This window comes from Equus przewalskii, chromosome 15 (assembly GCF_037783145.1).
Source record: "Equus przewalskii isolate Varuska chromosome 15, EquPr2, whole genome shotgun sequence".
Taxonomy (NCBI): domain Eukaryota; kingdom Metazoa; phylum Chordata; class Mammalia; order Perissodactyla; family Equidae; genus Equus; species Equus przewalskii.
In genome coordinates this window covers 28,479,316-28,497,743 of record NC_091845.1, presented here as the reverse complement: position 1 = coordinate 28,497,743, position 18,428 = coordinate 28,479,316, and the positions used below count along the sequence as shown (strand labels likewise).

Below are 18,428 nucleotides of genomic sequence, written 5' to 3'. Positions count from 1 at the left end.
TATTATATTATTTACTTACTATTTTCCTTTCTATTGACTCACATTATCTTAAATAAATGAATTCATTTTAAAAGAAAACTTTTTATCAACACCATAGTGGGAAAACCAGTGCTATTTGACATCGATAGATTTATGTAAAAAAAAAAAAATGTCTTTACTCTATGAAAATAAGTCAAAGTTACTAAAGCTATTACATTCTAGCCTAATACTTCCTTTTGGATGAAAGGGGGAAATGAATGAGTCATCAGGGTACTCAGGAAGGCATATTAACACAAATTGAGATTTTATTTTCCTTGATCTGACCAAAGGATAGAAATAATCAAGAAAAGGAAATAATGTTTTTCTCTGTGTTTAGTGAACTCAGAGCATCTACTTAACACTTAAGATCTCCTCCCAAGTGTGTGAGCCACACCTACCTTTGCTGTTGTCCCTGCCCAGTATACTTTTTATTTTGTGGGAAAGACAGTATTACTCTAAAATGGAACTCTCTCTAAAAACGGAGTGTTACACCTGTGTGGTTGCCCTTCTGTGCTGCGCATGAGCTCTGTCCATGCCCCTAGAAATGAATTGACAGTAACTGCCATTGAATGTGTGCATGCTGGATTTCTGACACTGTTAAGTGCCTTTAGTATGTGATTTCCTTCAGTCGTCAAATCCACCTTGCCAGGTGGGCACTGCCATTTGAACGGTGGTAGAAACTGAGGCACACAGAAGTCAGGTAACTTGCCCAAGGTCACACTACTGTTAAGTGGCAGCCTGGGATTCCAACCCAGGTCTGTCCATCTCCTGAGATATGGCTCTTAATACATTCTGTGCTCTGCAGTAAGTACCTTTGGTACATTTTATTTTGAAACAGAGCCATGCTATCAGTGGTCATCAGAAAATTGTTACTTGATAGCTGGGGAGTTCTCTCTTCCCAGTCTTATATGTAAACAAAAATATAAGCCACTTTTGGAAGTGGGTTATGTGCATGTGGCATGCTGTGTGCTCTAGTGAGAAATACTGTAACATGAAAAATGAGATTAATGTTTCGGATTGTACAGTTCCCTAATTATGCTTTTAATTATTCATATAAAACAAGTAAAATGACCCCTGACAGAGACATAAATGATTTAGGTAAAATCAAATATTTATAGGATGCTGCTGAATCTCTGGGTATCTTGTAACAGATGCATTCAAACTGCTTTGAGTTTGTCCTTTGGATGCAAAATGTTATGTATAGAATTTATAATAGGCTGAGAGTAATCAACAGTATTTAAGACACTACTGAGCTGATTCGTAAGTATTTTGGCTTTGGAACTGAAGGTATATGATTGGTTTAATACAGTAGTTTATCTTCTAAAATATCGTGTTGTGTTTTAGGCATCACCAAATGACCTCACCCCTCTGCTTGTTTCTACATTTTTTTTTTAAAAGATTTTATTTTTTTCCTTTTTCTCCCCAAAGCACCCCGGTACATAGTTGCACATTCTTTGTTGTGGGTCCCTCTAGTTGTGGCATGTGGGACGCTGCCTCAGCATGGCTTGATGAGCAGTGCCATGTCACGCCCAGGATCCGAACCAACGAAACACTGGGCCGCCTGCAGCGGAGCGCACAAACCCAACCACTCGGCCACGGGGCCAGCCCCTTGTTTCTACATTTTTTAATGGTTGCAAAAAAATCAAAAGGAGAATAGTATTCTATGACATGTGAAAATTATGTCTAAATTGCAGTGTGGATAAACAAAGTTTTATCAGAACCTAGCCTCATCCATTCATTTTCATATTGTATTTAGCTGCTTTTGTGCTGCAAAGACTAGGTTGAGTAGTTACAACAGGGACCATAGGCCCACAAAGCCTTAAATATTTACTGTCTTGCCTTTTATAGAAAAAGTTCGCCAATCCTTGTTCTAAAACACATAGTAAAGGGGGAACAATGCTGTAGCATGTTTAATCAGCATAAGAAATACTTGCTTTTACTTCATTTTATCCCTTAATTCACTGTCCCACTAATTGAACGTTTACTGTATATTTTTCAGAAGTTGGAGAAAAACTGCCTTTTGAATGCAATAAAAAGGGATTTATATGAGCCGGGTTCCTTCACTTGCTTTTAATGCTTCCTTTATATACAGAAATGCTGAAACTAATTGCATTGTTTTAGAAATGGGTCATTTGTCTAGTCCCTATCTTTTATGGAGACCTAATTTTCATGCAGGATTTCTCTCTAAAGCTCGAACTGAGATTTCTCTAGGAAGAGGAGACAATGAGGATAAAAGAGGTTTTCCTTGGCTTAAACAAGCTTGGCTGTACATCACAAACCATTCAGTATATTCGTTGGCATCTTATACATATTTAGCAGCCAATAGGTATTTTTCGAATGAATGAATGAAAATTCACTTTAGAAAACAAAGAAAAGAGGGCGGAAGAAATATCCCTTATAAAATAAAATCTGTTTTTTACATTCCTTTTGGAAAAATAGTTTTTCTTCTAGAATAGGTCCAAGCTGTTAGTTCTCAATTTCTCTTTTTCATGTTTCAAGGAGGAGGGATGTGTTTTTGAAAATTAGGGTTTGTATTGATTGAGGTTCCCTCTGTTGTAGACATTCATATGTGTTTTTTCACATGGGCTAAGTGGAATTTTCTTATACTTGGAATTAAAAGAAGTAAAGTAAATCTAGTTATCTGTGCTTGTTTGAGTGACTTAATGAGTAGAATTTCACTGCACTTTCCTGGACACTGTTATCAAATATGGTGACTACAATACCCAATCCTGGCTGGCTTCCCAGTGTTGTTGCCTTAATATTGGAAGAACCTGAAAATTTTATTTCCTAGTGTCTTGCCTAAGTTTTCTGATCAAAGAGACATGCCTCCCACATCTGGCTTATCATATATATATTTCCCATCTCATTCCAGACTTTGGATCTTGGGACAGCCCCAGGAATCAGTGCTTCAGAAAGAAAAATCTCAGTCTCTAAATAATTTTGGTCATCAGACAGATTTAGGAGACCCTGATTCAGAATGATTTGCTCTGTCGTTGTCTCCGTTTTTTTTTTTCATCTGTGAAATGGATAAGAAATTCTGAGACCATTCCTTGGGAATTTTCGTGATTCAGAGTCAACTGGTACTTGAGAGCATTCTACAGCTAGAATGTGCTAATTTATTCAGGCCAGTGTTTTTGACTTGTTTTTTTAACAGGTACATGAGGAAATAATTCACATGATGTAATCATGAACTTTCTTAAAAGCAACAGAAGAAATCCTTCAAGTTTTGTTTTGAAACTCACTATGTTTCCCTTCCCTTCCATTTTATACAGTTGCCATCCTTCTAAAAGATGACTATTTTGTCAGCGGTGCTGGCCTGCCTGGCAGATTCAAAGCCGAGAAGGTGGAATTTCACTGGGGCCATAGCAATGGCTCTGCGGGCTCTGAACACAGCATCAACGGCAGGCGGTTTCCTGTTGAGGTGAGAGAAACTCGAGATGTCAAAGTGTAGCTGTGCTTTGGGTCTTTCCATTAAATGAGATGTTTTGTTTTTTCCCCTAGTTGTTTTCCAAATCAAACTTGTACCTTACCTATCGCTGTCTCTGGAAATTTTTCATAGATAGCATGACAGGTGGATATCCATCCTCAAGTTTCTCATCTTTGTTTAACTTGAGAAGTCACAGACATGGGGGTTTGAGTAGAGTTATCCCTGGTCAATGATTTTCAACCATTTGTTTCGTCTGACAGTTTCTTGTCACTGTCTGTTTCTGAAACTCTGCTTTCTAAAGGTGAAAGCTATGAAGTTTGGATGACTTTGTTTTCACCCTTTAGAAAGGAGAAAAGTTAATTGATAAATGAAGAGGAGTCTCAGAACCTTCTCTCAGAGGGAAGCTGAAGGTTGGTTTGCTCCTGCCTGCTGTTGAGAACGAGGCTGTGGCCGTTGGTGGTATGACTTGCTGTTAACTTTACTGAGATCAATGGGGACATTTTCCATCCCCTGTGTCACTTTTCTCAAAGATCTGTGCTGCTGGACAGAAGAAAGGTATGGGTACAGTAGGCCATGTGTATCTTTTGGTCAAGGAGGGAAGGAGAGAGCAAGTCTCTAAACTCCTTTATTCATGTTGGATGTGGACAGCATATTTCTTCCATTGCTAACCTTATTTTTCCCTTTAAGCATGATCAGGATGTGAATATACTTTTATTAGGACAAACATGTTTGATGGTTGATTGGTTGCCCACGTGGTAAGCCTTACAAGTTTGTGGAAGAACTGAGTGGGTGTGCGTTCAAGCCTGTGGCTGGACTCAAACATGGAATGACTTTGGATAATTGTCTCATTGTTAGCCTGTTTGAATCAAAAGAGTCAAATGGCTAAGGAAAGTTTTCAGCTTATAGTGTTTTATAACTTCTGTTAAGTTATGATGTGCTTTGATAATATGGTGAATACTCCAGTCTCTGGTGAGACTCCCTCCATAGAGAAAATACGCATATGTGTCTACACACAGATTTATATATAATATATAGGGTTTCATCGCTCACCCTAGCTCCTCAAGCCCATTCATGGACCCGACCCTCTAGGCATGCTTGAAGCTTAGGTGAAGAATCCCTACAAGATGAGAAAATCCAGTCATATTTCTTTGTTTGTAGATGCTTATATTCTCATATAGATTTGTATCTCATCCATGATTTCTAGAGAAACCAGGGATAACTACTCTGAGAAATTGCTTCGTATTTTTCTTGTTTAGCTGACAAATTCTCAGTACCCAAATTCTTCCTGAATTAGGATTCTCCTATCTGTGGGACTTCCTGTCTTAGTCACGCTAATTGTATATCTCATGAATAGGGGTTCTACGTAATGGGCTCTCGTCCTCCCTTTAAATTGAATGAATCATTCTTAGAAGTCTTAACTTTATTTGTACTTTTATTTGTCCTTTGTAAAAGCAAAATTACATCATATTTTTAACTTTGGGGCTTCCTTTCTGTTCTTGCTGCTCTGGTCCCTTTGGCGGTGTGAATTGAAGGGATAGTTTGTGTCCAGGTAACTTTGCTCTGAAGCCTCTCTATCTTAGAATTGGGTTGCCATTTGTTCAGTTAATGTTGTTCCAGACACATGACCTGTGCTTGAAAGTTTGAAAACTTAATTTGGCGGCTGCCTTGGAAAAGAAGATCTCTGGAGGTAGGAACTGTAAACTTCTCTCTCTTTCTCAATCACATCCTCTGATACCAAGATGGACCTGTCTCATCCTCCTATTTGACTTGGGAAAAATGCATTGACTAGATGCATATGCTTTTGAAAACGTATCACTTTAAATGAATATTTCAGTTTTCTTTTACTCAAAGAATGCCATTAAATTCAGAAGGTAATAAGAAACGCCAGCTACAATGCACAGACTTATTGTTTGACCAAGTTGTTTGAATTTATTCCTTTTAAGTAGTGTCAGATGGTAAGGCTGCCTCTATTAATTGGGTTCTTCATGTAAGCCCATCTGGTTCATAGCTTGTTTCTTTTAAAATGTGATAAGCATGTTAAATTACTTAGTAGATCTATATGGAGGAACTTGAATATCAGAGATCAAAAGTAATGAGATCAAATTTAACTTTAAAATATGCACAAAATTTGCTCACTTTTGCCCAAAACGTGTCTGTAATGTTTTATGTAGTACTTTATGTTGAATTGCCTTATTTGAGCTCTTTATCAACACCAGCTCTCCCTGAGATTTTTATACTGTCTGAACCTCTCAGACTTACTTTATTTCTTTCCACATAACTACATTGTTTTCTGAGAAATTAATTTATCATATAGTAATTTATCAGCATTAGGGCCATTATTTTTTGTCTTGTGTACACTGTGTATGAGAGTCAGAGAAGAGTCATTGTTGAAGATTGCACTGGGATTGGTAGAGGATTGTATTGGTTCTCACCTAGAGACAACGTCCCCCCAACAGGGGACATTAGGCATTGTCTGGGGAAATTTTGGGTTGTCATTATTGTTGGCCGTGGTATGCTACTAGAATCTTGTGGGTAGAGGCCAGAGATGCTGCTAAACATCCCAATTCATAGGAAATCCCCCATGACAAAGAATTATTATCCGTCCCAAAATGTCACTGTTCTGAGAATCCGGAGTCATGAAAGCAATGTATTTAGTGGACTTGAGTCTTGCTTTACTGGTGTGGTATCATTTTAAGTATATTTGAATAATGAGGACTCTTTGCTCGTGAAGCTGTTCCATCCTCTTGTGGTTTTTAGAGAGAAAACGTACCTTGCCTTATGGGCAAGAGCACAGCCCGTCCTGGTTCCTTTAGATTCCATTTGAGACAGAGTCATGACCTTGGGTATCTCAACAGCTGCCTCACTGCTCCAGCTCTGCAGGTTGAATTTTAAGCATATGTCCCACAAGAATCTGGATCTGCTCCCTGAGGGTAAATTGCAACAAACCCAACTTTGTAGGTTTTGCTGCTTCCCAGGAATTCTTTGAGGTCATCTACGACAACTTTGTACACATCCAGAAATTAGACCTGTCCGCATTTTCCAGGCTGGAATCCTGAGCTCAGTCTTGTAGTTCCTACATTTAAAAACATGCAGTCTAATAGAAAATAAATGTCCTTGGAAAAGCAAAACAAAAGCCCTTCAGTAGCTAGCATTCTTTACAGCTCAGTTAAAGTTAGAAAAGAAAGTTAGAGTCAGATTACCATGCCATGCCTAGGAGACCAGACTCAATTTGGATCCTCAGATGCCCTCACCTCCTATTATTCAGCTTTATTCCTTGCCTAGCAGCAGATTTTTCTTGAGTGCCTTCTTTTGTGTAGGCGTTGGGTTACAACTATGAACCAAAAAGACACTGTCTCTACTCTCAAGATATTTACATTCTAATGGTGACCCAGAAATTGAACAAGCAGTCACATAAATAGCTGCGTAATATCAGTTGTGATATAGTTTCTGAAGAAGAGGGACATTTTTGTTGTTCTTGTTGATTTTTCTTTTTTTTTTGAGGTAGATTAGCCCTGAGCTAACATCTGCTGCCATTCCTCCTCTTTTTGCTGAGGAAGACACGCCCTGAGCTAACATCCATGCCCATCTTCCTCTACTTTATACATGGGACACCTGCTACAGCATGGCTTGATATGTGGTGTGTAGGTCCATACCCAGGATCTGAACCCCTGGACCCCGGGCCGCCAAAGTGGAATGTGCAAACTTAACTACTGCGCCACCGGCCTGGCCCTGAAGAGGGACATCTTGTCATGACATGGAAGACCTCTGTGGAGACAGATATTTATCAAGATATAAGATATTTATTAAGGTGGAAGAGTTGAATTGAAGCCTGCCTGTAGAAGAGGGATATGCAAAGGCCCTGAGGCAGATGATACTTAATAAGTTTAAGGAATAAAGAGAGATCTGTGGTAGTTTTGGTAGGCAGGATAATGGCCCTCCCCAAAATGTTCACTCACTAATCCCTGAAACCTGTAAATATATATATTACTTTATGTGGCAAAAGGGACTTTGCAGATTTGATTAAGTATCTTTAAAGTCAAAAGGTTCAGAATATTCCAGTGATTAAAACAGTGTTGTCAGAGTATCATGTTCCAGTACTTCCATGGCTACTGTATTTTGTGTTATCTGTCCCACCACATTTGTCTCTGGCAACTTCTACCTTATCCTAAATTTCCTCCCCATCCCACACTCATTCCCTCTTCTATGATTGGTAATTTGAATAAAGGTTCATGTAACACTAATAGGAATTGAATCATGCAGTGTTTCCACTAATAACTGAAGTTGGAGTTAATGCAAAGAGAAATCTCTAGATGAAACCTCTGAGAACTCCATTAAAGTGGAGGTTCATTGCATGCATGTTGTCTGAGATAATTAAAACCTTGTTTATTACAAGAGATCACAGGAGTTGTTGATTCAGACTTATTGGTGCTTTATGAGTTGAAGTCTTCAATAAGCTTAAATGATCCAAACTGACTGTGTGTACCCTTTCCAGTGAAACTCACAGCTGGTTCATTTCAGCTCTGTTTAGAACATCTTAGCAAGTGAATAGAAGCAAAGACGTTTTTCCTAAGACATACCATGTACATATTACCATATGGTACAGGTCTCCAGTCCCTTAGCTGAAACCCTTGAGGCCAGATGTTTTAAAATTCAGAATCTCTTTTAGAAAGGTATTATGGTGCATATGCCATATATATTACAGAGGGCACGCCGTAGGGTCTGAGACTGTATGCCTTGAGTGCATTAATATTTGCAGCATACAGATGAATATTCACATTAATTGGGAAATACCAGTATCCTAAATAGCTTCACATCTCTTTGCATCAGGTTTTACCACTGAATTAGATTTTGCACCAAAATCATAAATAACAACAATAACAAAACACCTTTGGTCTTGGAAGCCTTTGAGCTTTCATAATCACTGATAAAAGATTTATGGACCTGTGTTTTAAAAACTGGGTTCATAGCGTGGCACCGCTGCTTTATGTTCCAGAGAGCATGGATTAGTTCCAGCCATGATATAAGCACATTGAAACATTTGTCTGCCTGGTGGGCTGGATGTGTCCAGGTACCTCTCTCATCCTCTTCTCTGCCGTGGTATTGTGCAACATTCTAAGTCAAAGTTAAGGTTTGTACAAGGGGTAAGAGTTGCTGGTTTTTGGCTGACCTTGTTCTGTGATTCATTCCCATTTTAGCGTTCCTTTTGGGTCTGCGGTTGTCTTCAGTATCCATGTCTTTGGATAGGTTACCTTGACCTGCCCTTGCATTTCCTCCTGTCAGCCTGGCTCCTACCTTCCTGCCTAGAGTCAGACTAATGATTTGCCTTTCATTTTGTGACATGGATCTTGGTTCTTCCAATGCTTCTGTTACATTATGGTTGAATGGTTATTTTGCATTGGACCCCTAGGTTATGTCCCAGGTAACCTGCATCCACCTTCCTTCTCTCAGATGAGCTCATGCACTTGTGACACACAGAGGCCTCACACAGTGTCACCTCTATGCTCCTGCAAGCAGGGCAGGCTACTAAACAACTCACATGTGGACCAGTCCTTCCAGAGATTGAGCTCCCACATCCATCCCTGGCTTCAGCAGCATAATATTCTAGAGCATGGACTAAGTGTTTGGTTCAGCTAGCACTTCTTTGTGTATCCCTTCTTTTCTGCAAAAATAAATTTAGACCTATGAAATGTCTTCTTGAAGATTTCTTTTATACATCCAAAGGCTTTGAGGAGTCGTCCATTGAAGAAATTGTTTATCCTTGTTTAACTCAGCATTTTCCCAAACTTATATGACCACTGTCCCGCTCCTTTTTCAGTGTTAGTTAACAATATCACTCTTTTGGAAATGGGGTTTATAACTTTCTACTCTCCTCCTTTGGTCCATATTCCTCTCCAAGAAATGGAGTCCTGTTCAAATAAATGTTTTCAGAGGACGCCAATGATGATTTGGATTTTAATTATTTTGAAAATTATAAAACCAACTTGGCTTGTTCACAAAACAATTGTTTAGTATCTTTGTGAACTTGATACTATCTTGCTTTGTCATTAGAGAGAACTGTGATTAAAGGGAGATTGAGACATTTTCCGTTAAAAATAGATTTCTTTGCAACATCACGCTCTTTCTTTCACCCTGCCTTGTACTTGACTTAAATTCCTGCAATTGTTACAGGTTCTCTGAAAAGTTGCTTTGTTCACAGAGAGTCCTTTGTCCGTGGAGCTCCAGACACTGCCTGTTTTCCTGGTCCTGCCCCCTCATGGGACACTAGAAGTGTTGAGGGGATTGTTTCCTGGTTATCTGCTGTGTTCTATTATGTGGTGTAGCCAATCGAGTTTTCCTCTGTAGTAAGTTTCGTCAAATGGCAAGGGAATTGGTTGAAACTTAATTAATGACTTTATTGAAATAAAGATTTCATTTTAGAGCAGCATGTGTCTTCCGTTAGTAGTGAAATACTTAATTTCCATCTGGCTGATCTTTTCTGGGTATGTCCTGTGTTAATTAAGAAGAACATTTGAGGAGGCCCCAGTACTTAGAGTATGCTCAGTGGAGAAGTTAATGCCTGGTTGTACAAAGCCAGAGAACAGGTTTTGTGAGGTAAAAGCAACCTCGGTCCCTGGCCTGGCAAATCTCCATGGTGCCTGACAGTCCTCATCATACACAGTCATCCTTGGATATGAACTTGGCTCAGGGCTCTTTGATGGTGTGTCACCAACATGTAGTGAGCTGATGACTGATTGAATCATACTGACAATCACAGCCAAGCAGACGACACTCTGTGAAGAGAAAACCTGGTTCAATTGGAGATATTCTCAGTATAGAAACTTGATGACCCTAGGGTTGGGGGAAGGGAGGGCCCTCAGACAACCAACGAGAAGGTTTAGGGTGGTGGTGATGGTGGTGGAAGGGGTGCTGGTGGTTGTGATTGTAATGAGGGTACTGTAGACACCACATAATAAGCACTACCTGTGTCAGGAATGTTCCAGATGTTACCTCATTTGATTTTCACACCAGCCATAGAGAGATGCTTTTACCATAGCCATCTTAAAGATGGGACAGCTGAGCTTCTGGGAAGGTAAGTGGCTTGGCTGAGGTCAACTGTTAGTACTCTGGAATCCGGGCTCCAGCATCTCCAAAATCTTAGCCAGCATTCTTTTTATTTGATAAGTCATGTTGTTGTTTTTCTTGACATCCCTTTAGTGTTTTTAGAATTACCAATGCTGTAGGAATAATTTTGTTGGAATCTTAACTTCTATTTATTGTCTAATAGGAAAGAAAAATATCAAAGGGCTTCCACTGTTCAGACATGGCTGAACCAGTAGTAAAACATACAGACAGGAGAGGTGAAGGGAAGAGAAAATGCTGCCAGCTCTTTGCCTAGAGATGTCTGTAGAAAACAGGACACATTTTATCTGGATTGATCATTCTTTATTTTTAATCACGTAGAGCAACACCATTGGATAGAAGGTATAATGTAAGCCAAACATTGTGATTGTAAATTTTCAGTAGCTACTTTAAAAGAGATAAAAAGAAACAAGTGATTTGATTTGATTTAATAATTTATTTTATGTTATACAATTTATATTATACAACTGTTAGATTGTTAAAGATTAAATTTTTAATTGATTTTAGTAATCTATTATTTTTACCCTAATATATTAAAATATTACTATTTCAACATGTAGTTAATATAAAAAGTTATTACTGAGGTGTTTTACATTCCTTTTTGTACTATTTTGAAAATTCCTTGCGTGTTTTACACTTGTAGCATGTCTCCATTTGGACGGGCTGCTTTTCAAATGCTCACAAGCCTCCTGCAGCTAGTGGCCACCGTTCTGAAATGTGCAGACCGCAGTAATGGAATTTAGGTAATAAACTATCCAAGAGACTAACAGAAATTCTTTAGGAGGAAGTTTCATGCTGAATTTGTGGAAATTTTCCCATTTTTTCTCTTCCGATGAAAAGTTATCTGCAGTAGCCCGGTTTTCTGTTGGGATCTGACTTGGCTGTTGAAAAGCCTTCACCTAGATGTGGTACAGGTTTTTTTCATTATAAGCTTTAAGTTTTTCTCCCTTATTTATTTATTTTTACAACGTTTGTTCCTGGAGCTTTGAACACTATTCTTCTCAGAACCCATTTCCGAGCTGAGGGACTCAAAGCCGGCTGGGGAGACCTTTGTGCACTGAAGGGAGAGACCTCAGGTGGCCAGATCAGATGTATTGTAAGTTCAGGTCAAGAGGATTTATGGGCATATGGCTCAGAAACAACCCCCCTTCAACTTTTTTTTGTCCTGTCAAAATTTGAGCAGGAAGGTTTCAAGCCATCTTAAATCTAAAGCTTTTAGCAAGTTCTTTAGTGCCACCGTCACTCAGAAAGGACAGTCAAAAAGATTTATAAGGAATAGAAAGAAGTCAGGATTGAAAGAAAGTCTATTTCATCTCTCCCTTTTAAATCCGCAGCATAGAATTTCATAGTACCCCCCTTTAAAGGAATGGGGAGGGAATTCCTAAAGCTTCCCCATCTGGATTGCATGGCCTGGCACTGTGTTGAGCACAGATATTGCTCTCCGTACATTTATGGATTATGTACGGAGACCAGCTAGGCAAATTCACCAAAACCCTATTTTATTTAAAAATATAAATTTCATCTCTTGAATGTTTGAAGATGTCTTAGAAGACAGGGCTTTAAAACTCAGGTTAATACATGAAAGATATTTGGGTTAATATTAAAATAACTTCTAAATCCCAGCTCTTACTATACAGATAGAGCTTTGATTTCTGAATCTCTCGATTAAAACCTTTACTGCATTATCTTATAAAGTTCAGTATTTCAGAGAATCTTCTGAGTTTATGCCTCAGTGTTGACCATTCTCTGATCAAGGAAGATTGGGGTGCAAGAAAACGCATCCCATGATTTCCTGCCATTTTTCAGCCTGCTTCTGCCTTTGAATTTGCTTCTCTCTCTCTTTCTGTGTTTTCATCACTTTATTTATTTATATTTATTTATTGACAGGGTAAGTATGGGCTGAAATATCATAACCATACGTAGACAGCACCCTTAGAAAACTATGCCCCCACTATATATGCCCCCAGATTCTCGTTATTTGGTCTAAGTGCTCTGCATAAAAAGTGATCTATGCTCAGGTATATTTAGGAAATGCTGCGTAACATGTCTGCTTCATCTTTAGCTTGATGGTGGGCTAACGTAGTAAAATTCTTGTGAGGTATTCCGCTAGATAGACCTGCTTAATTTTGATTTAACCAGGAATCACCCAAACTCCATTGACCACGGAAGAAATTTTCTTCTCCTCTTCTAGGTTCTTCTGTCTGGTCTAAGAATTAAATTGACGTGAGACAGATTAACAGGAGAAAAACAAACGGAAGGTTAATAACATGTATACATGGGAGAAGCCCAGGAAAATTGAGTAACTTGCCAAAATGGCCGAAGCCCTCACCTTAAGTACCATCCTTGGCTAAAGACAAAAGAAGACCTTGGGGGTGGGCAGAGTCAGGGACTTCAAAGGGAAGGAAGGCAATTCCTAGGTAGGTGAAAAGGAGCACACTTTGGAAAACAAGTGTTTGGCCACACAGAAACAGAAAAACACAGAGGGGAGCCTGACAAACAGGCTTTCTAGGTTCCTCCCTGTCTACCACCTAGTTCATGTTGTGTTCAGGTGATGGCTCACTTCCTAAGATGGGTTTTGTGTGTGTGTGTGAGGAAGATGGGCCCTGAGCTAACATCTGTTGCCAATTTCCCTCTTTTTGCTTGAGAAAGATTGTTGCTGAGCTATCATCTGTGCTAGCCTTCCTCTGTTTTAGGTGGGATGCTGCCACAGCGTGGCTTGATGAGCAGTGCTAGGTCTGTGCCCAGGATCCAAACCTGTGAAGCCCGGGCCACTGAAGCAGAACACATGAACTTAACCAGTGGGCTACCAGACCGGCCCCCCAAGACAGGTTTTTTTAATCTGAGTTCTTTTAGACAGTTAAGGGGGAGGTAACAAGACAGACTTTCTGAATCTTTTGTTTCTTAAAAGTAATCAGCCTAAAATAATCCTCATGTTAAAGAGACACATTTTGGGGTGGCAAGTTTGTTCCCATCAGTATGTTTGTGACCTTCACACAACCAGGAAATCACCTAATGATGCATTTCTCAGAACTTATCCTCATTGTAAGTGACACACGACTGTATTTGTATATCCTCTGAGACTAATGATGAGGAGAACATATAGGGGAAATGCTGCCCAGGTAGTTCAGGAGAGAGCTCTTTTCCAATCCTTGATGCTGTATGAAATGTTTAAATTACTTCCTTACACTTTTGTCTAGTTTCTATATTATCAATAGTGTTTGTTCATTCAATTGATTAATAGAAACTTCTCTAAAACAGAGTGCCCTGCCTCAAGAGTCTTATATTTCAGCAGGTGCTAAGGCCCTGAGGCAGAAGCCTGCCTGGCCTGTTTGAGCGAGCAAGGGGGAGTGTGTCAGGAAAGCAGTCAGCCAAATAGTAAAGGTCCTGATAATATGAGGCCTGTGGACCATGGGAAGCACTGTGGCTTTTACTTCAGGTGAGATGGGAAGCCCTTGGTATGTTCTCAGCGGAGGTGTGACATTATCTGACATGTATTTTAGAAGGATCCTTCTGGCTGTGCTTGAGCATAGGGAACACCTGTGGATACTGAAGTCAGAAGATGATTGTAACGTTTCCAAGGAGATGATGGTGGCTGGGGCCACAGATGGATGCAATGGGGAGAAGTTGATTTCTGATTGTTTTGAGGGAAGAACATGCTAACCAAGAGAGATCAGATAGTAATATTATCTCAGGTGCTAAAATTTGTGTTTTATAAAAGAAAACAATTTGAGGAGAGAAAATCATGGATAACTAATCTGTAATATTTTATAGCATTTCATTTAGTTTTAAAAATTTCTTTTAAATGTTTGATTATGTAATATCCAAATTTTATTTGTGTAATATGTATTACATACTAGTTTTGATTACATAGTATATGTTATACACTAAAGAAGAATGTAACATAGTGAAGTGATTAAACGTAGTAATAATGAAACAGCTGCCCTTCTTGAAGGCTTAATTTGAGTTGATAGATGTCGAGTGCTTGAGGCAGGGCCTGCTAAGAGCTTTTTCCCTATTAGCCATTATTATGATGTCCACATCCTCTGATTAACATTAGGCAGTAGATCCTCACTCCATCCGTTTCTTTTCTTTTCCACTGTTTCTACCCCATTTCAAGCCATCACCCCCTCTAACTTTGACTGTTGCTATAGATTCCTGAAAGATCTCTTTTGCCCCCCACAATCCACTCCTTATCCAGTAACCAAAGTTTTCTTTTAAACACTTAAATTGCATTACGTTTGTCCTCTGCTTAAGATCTTCCAGTAGTTTCTGATCACTTGTTGAGTAAATCCAAAGATCCTACAAGGCCCTACTTGATCTAGTTCCTACTTTCCCCTACGCCCCATTCTCCCCACCTCGTTTTCACAGGCTGTTTCCTCAGTCCAGAATGTTCTCTCCCTGATTATCCCTTCTTGTGGTCCATTCCTTTCCTAATCTACCCATTGTTACATTACACACTCTCTTCCCTGCCAACTCAGTCTCTTTCTTTCTTATTCCATAGTTTCATTTTCATCATAGTAACTCATCACTTTTTGGAATTACTTATTGATTTGTTTACTTGTTTATTAACTTGCCTCCCCCTCTCTCACCCCCATACATTGCAAGCAAGCTTTCTGCAGGAGGGGTCTGTCTCATCTGATGCTGAATCTCGGCCGCTGATGGATACGGTCCCATAAAACAATAAGCAGTAATAGGTAGTAAGAAACCAACATTCTCATGTTGCATCTTTATCTCGTTATCTCAGTGGTTTAAAGGGTAAGGAACTATAAATCCTGAGAATGAAATCTTGTAATTCATTCATAAAAAGGACATTTAAAGAAGCAACTCCGCCTCCCAAACTACCTCTTGAATTAAGGGTGTGAAAGACCCAAGTAAATTAGTTACTCCCAAATACACACTTTCATCCTCTTGCCTCATGCTGTGAGGATGAGGGTTAGTCGTGCAGCTCGCAAAATGATCTTTTTAAGGTCTGTTCTTCCAGAGTGTAGCTCTTATATTAACAACCATTACATCTACATATCAAGACAGATTGTTCCAATTAGTCAATGAGGTCCAGGTTTTTGAGGGCTGTTAATATGTACATGAGCAATTACTGTAGCAGAGTTAAAAGGCGTGCCTTTGGGAATTTTAGATTGAGATTATCAGTTTTATTCATGAGCTAACGTAGGAGCCTTGAGAATTGTGTGCTGCATTTCTCTGCAGGGTCATTCACTAGAAGGTTCTCCAGTGCCCATACACAAAGGCTTATGAAGTTGCCAGGTTGCTCTCCTCCACCCCACCCTCACCCCATCCCAGACCAATGCCTTCCTCTGTATTCACTGAGAACTAGGCATTGTGGTAAGCATTTGGGAATTTCATAATGAACAAGACACATTGGCCTTTTGACTTCGTGGCACCTGAGACCAGCAGAGTGAATCTTAACCAGAATTTATGTCAAAATCAAGTGGGCATTTCAAAATTTTCCAACACCAAATTCAAGTAATTTTCACCCATTCCTTGTTACTGGTATATGAAACAAAGAAACCAAAAAACACTCAATTGACAGTCTGTTTTTCCACTGTCAGATAAAATGTTGCATATCCTTAAGATGGACACCACGCCCCTCCATTGTGCTCTGTCTTGCTATTTCCTTTCCAAAGTTTACTAGAATCCTATGATGTAAGCAGGAACTGGATTTGGAGTCAAATAAAAGATGATTTGTAGACTCTGGGGGTGATGCCCTTTCTTTCTAGTGGGCCAGTTTCTTTAAATGATTGAGGGTCACCATGTCAATGGTGGAATTCCAGTACTTGAGTTGAGGTATTGCTGCCTCTTCAAATGCTAATATAAAGGAAAGAACAAAATAGGAGTTTTATCTCTATTGAGCACATTAACAAAATTCATAGATGCTGCTCTGGCAAAGAGCAAGGCATTGCTTGGAATAAGATGCATAGGAGGTCAACTCTGGAAGGACACATTGTGGGTGTGGCTGGATGAGATGCTCCCTAGGAAAGGAGGAGGGTGTGAATGAGGTGTAAATGAGGACATGGATTGAGGAGAGGAAGCATTAGATCTCGAAGGCACACTGGTTTTGTCACTGGCCGTTAGTGAGCCGGCCTCCTCTGGAGACCAGGTGATTGGAAGGAAGAGTGATGCACAGATAGAGTGTGGTAGTGGGTCTTGATGGTTTTGAAGGGATTCTCATGGACGAAGGAATCACCCTAGTCTTTGGGGGCCCAGAATGGAACCAGGACCTATAAAAGCTGACTCTACTCACTGGTTACAGCTCGGGCACAGCACCCTGGCCAGTAGCAGATGCTTCCCAGGGGCTCGTCTCTTTCACAAAATTTAGGGGAGATTTTTCAAAATCAAATTCCCTCGGCCCTTCTGAGGACCTCCTGAATCAGGTGTCGAGAAGTAAAAGACACTCCTCCATGGTTCTATCAAAAACAACTCTCGGGATAATGATAGTTAACTTTTCAAAAAGTCCTGACTGTCTACACTCAGAACACTTCACACGCATGTGTCATTTAGTCATGACTTATTAAAAACATGTTTCCATAAAAACAGCAGTTAATAACCAGTATCTCTATTTTTCAGATAAGAAAACTGAAGTCGGAGAGTAGAGCATCCGGATAGAAATCTCCGTAGAGCTTAGAGTTGTCTTGGTAGCAGTCAGTTAAGGAGCCTGGTAGTCTGAGTTCTGCTGATCACAGAGTGATCCCTGTTGACATTTTCATCCATTTCCTGCCAATATTTGGCAGTGAGTAAGGGGAGTTAAAATTATACTCCATATCAAAGTGAATATGATCACAGCCTGCTTTATCACTTCACATGTTATGAATATTTTCCATATTTTGAAATATTCTTCACTCCTTCAAAAATTAAATCTGATTTTCTTACTTGTACCTTGCTGCATTCTACAAATTTTTCACAATTAATGCATTTTACTTTAATATCAAGAAGGAAAATAACAGAACAATGAGTCTAATTTAATGTCATTTCTGAGACCTTATTTTTTTCTAACCACAAACAAGTACAAAGGCAGCATATGAAAGCATAAAAGACACTTTTTTCTCAAAATGCAAATAGTTTCATAGTCTTTTGATTATCAAAGTAATATATGTTTATTATAAAACAATTCAAACAATGTATGAGTTGAGAAGAAAGTATGTGTTTTTCTTGCAACCATATAACACTCATTAGAAATGCGAAATGCCGTGCATAGTTTTATAGGCTCATTTCCACTTACAACATGATGGAAGTCTTCCATTGTCAATAAATAGCTGTCTGCATCATGATGTTTAAATGCTGCAGAGCTTAGGCTCAGAGCCAGATTGCTGGGGTTCAAATCTCTTCACTGCCACTTATTAGCTACGTGACATTGGGCATATATTTGACCTGTTCCTTTATCTGTAAACTGAAATTTGATACTAATGTCTACCTGATGAGAGCTTTTGGAGGAATTAAAAGTATATTTATAAGGCACCTAGTTTAGTGTCATATAGTAGGTGATTACTAAATATTTTCTCCTTTTCATGGTATGGATGTGACATAATTTGTTTTAGCATTGCCTTGTTGATAGACATTTTAGCTCTTTCCATTTTTCCCTGTTACAAACATCACAGCTATGTAGAGAGCATATATTTGGAACAAACTCAGGTTCTCTACGGATCAGCCATATGACATGAAGGTGAAAGAAAGGAATTGTCTAAAATGCTGTTTTACTGGCTGACATTTGGGAACATGTGCCAATATTAGTCAGAATTCTGGCTTTTTGTAATAAATTAATAAATTTTTTTTTTAATAAGATTGTCTCTGAGCTAACATCTGCCACCAATCCTCCTCTTTTTGCTGAGGAAGATTGGCCCTGAACTAACATCTG

At 39.2% G+C, this 18,428-nt stretch overlaps 1 protein-coding gene across 6 annotated transcripts in view; it reads left to right on the top strand.

Moving 5' to 3' along the window:
• PTPRG (protein tyrosine phosphatase receptor type G) overlaps nt 1-18,428 on the top strand; it is a 676,181-nt gene that overhangs the window by 399,887 nt on the left and 257,866 nt on the right. For all 6 annotated transcript variants that reach the window (XM_070576964.1, XM_070576965.1, XM_070576962.1 and 3 more), the window contains exon 4: nt 3,291-3,439. In XM_070576964.1, the coding sequence (XP_070433065.1) occupies nt 3,291-3,439 (149 nt within the window). The remainder of the gene's footprint in view (nt 1-3,290; nt 3,440-18,428) is intronic.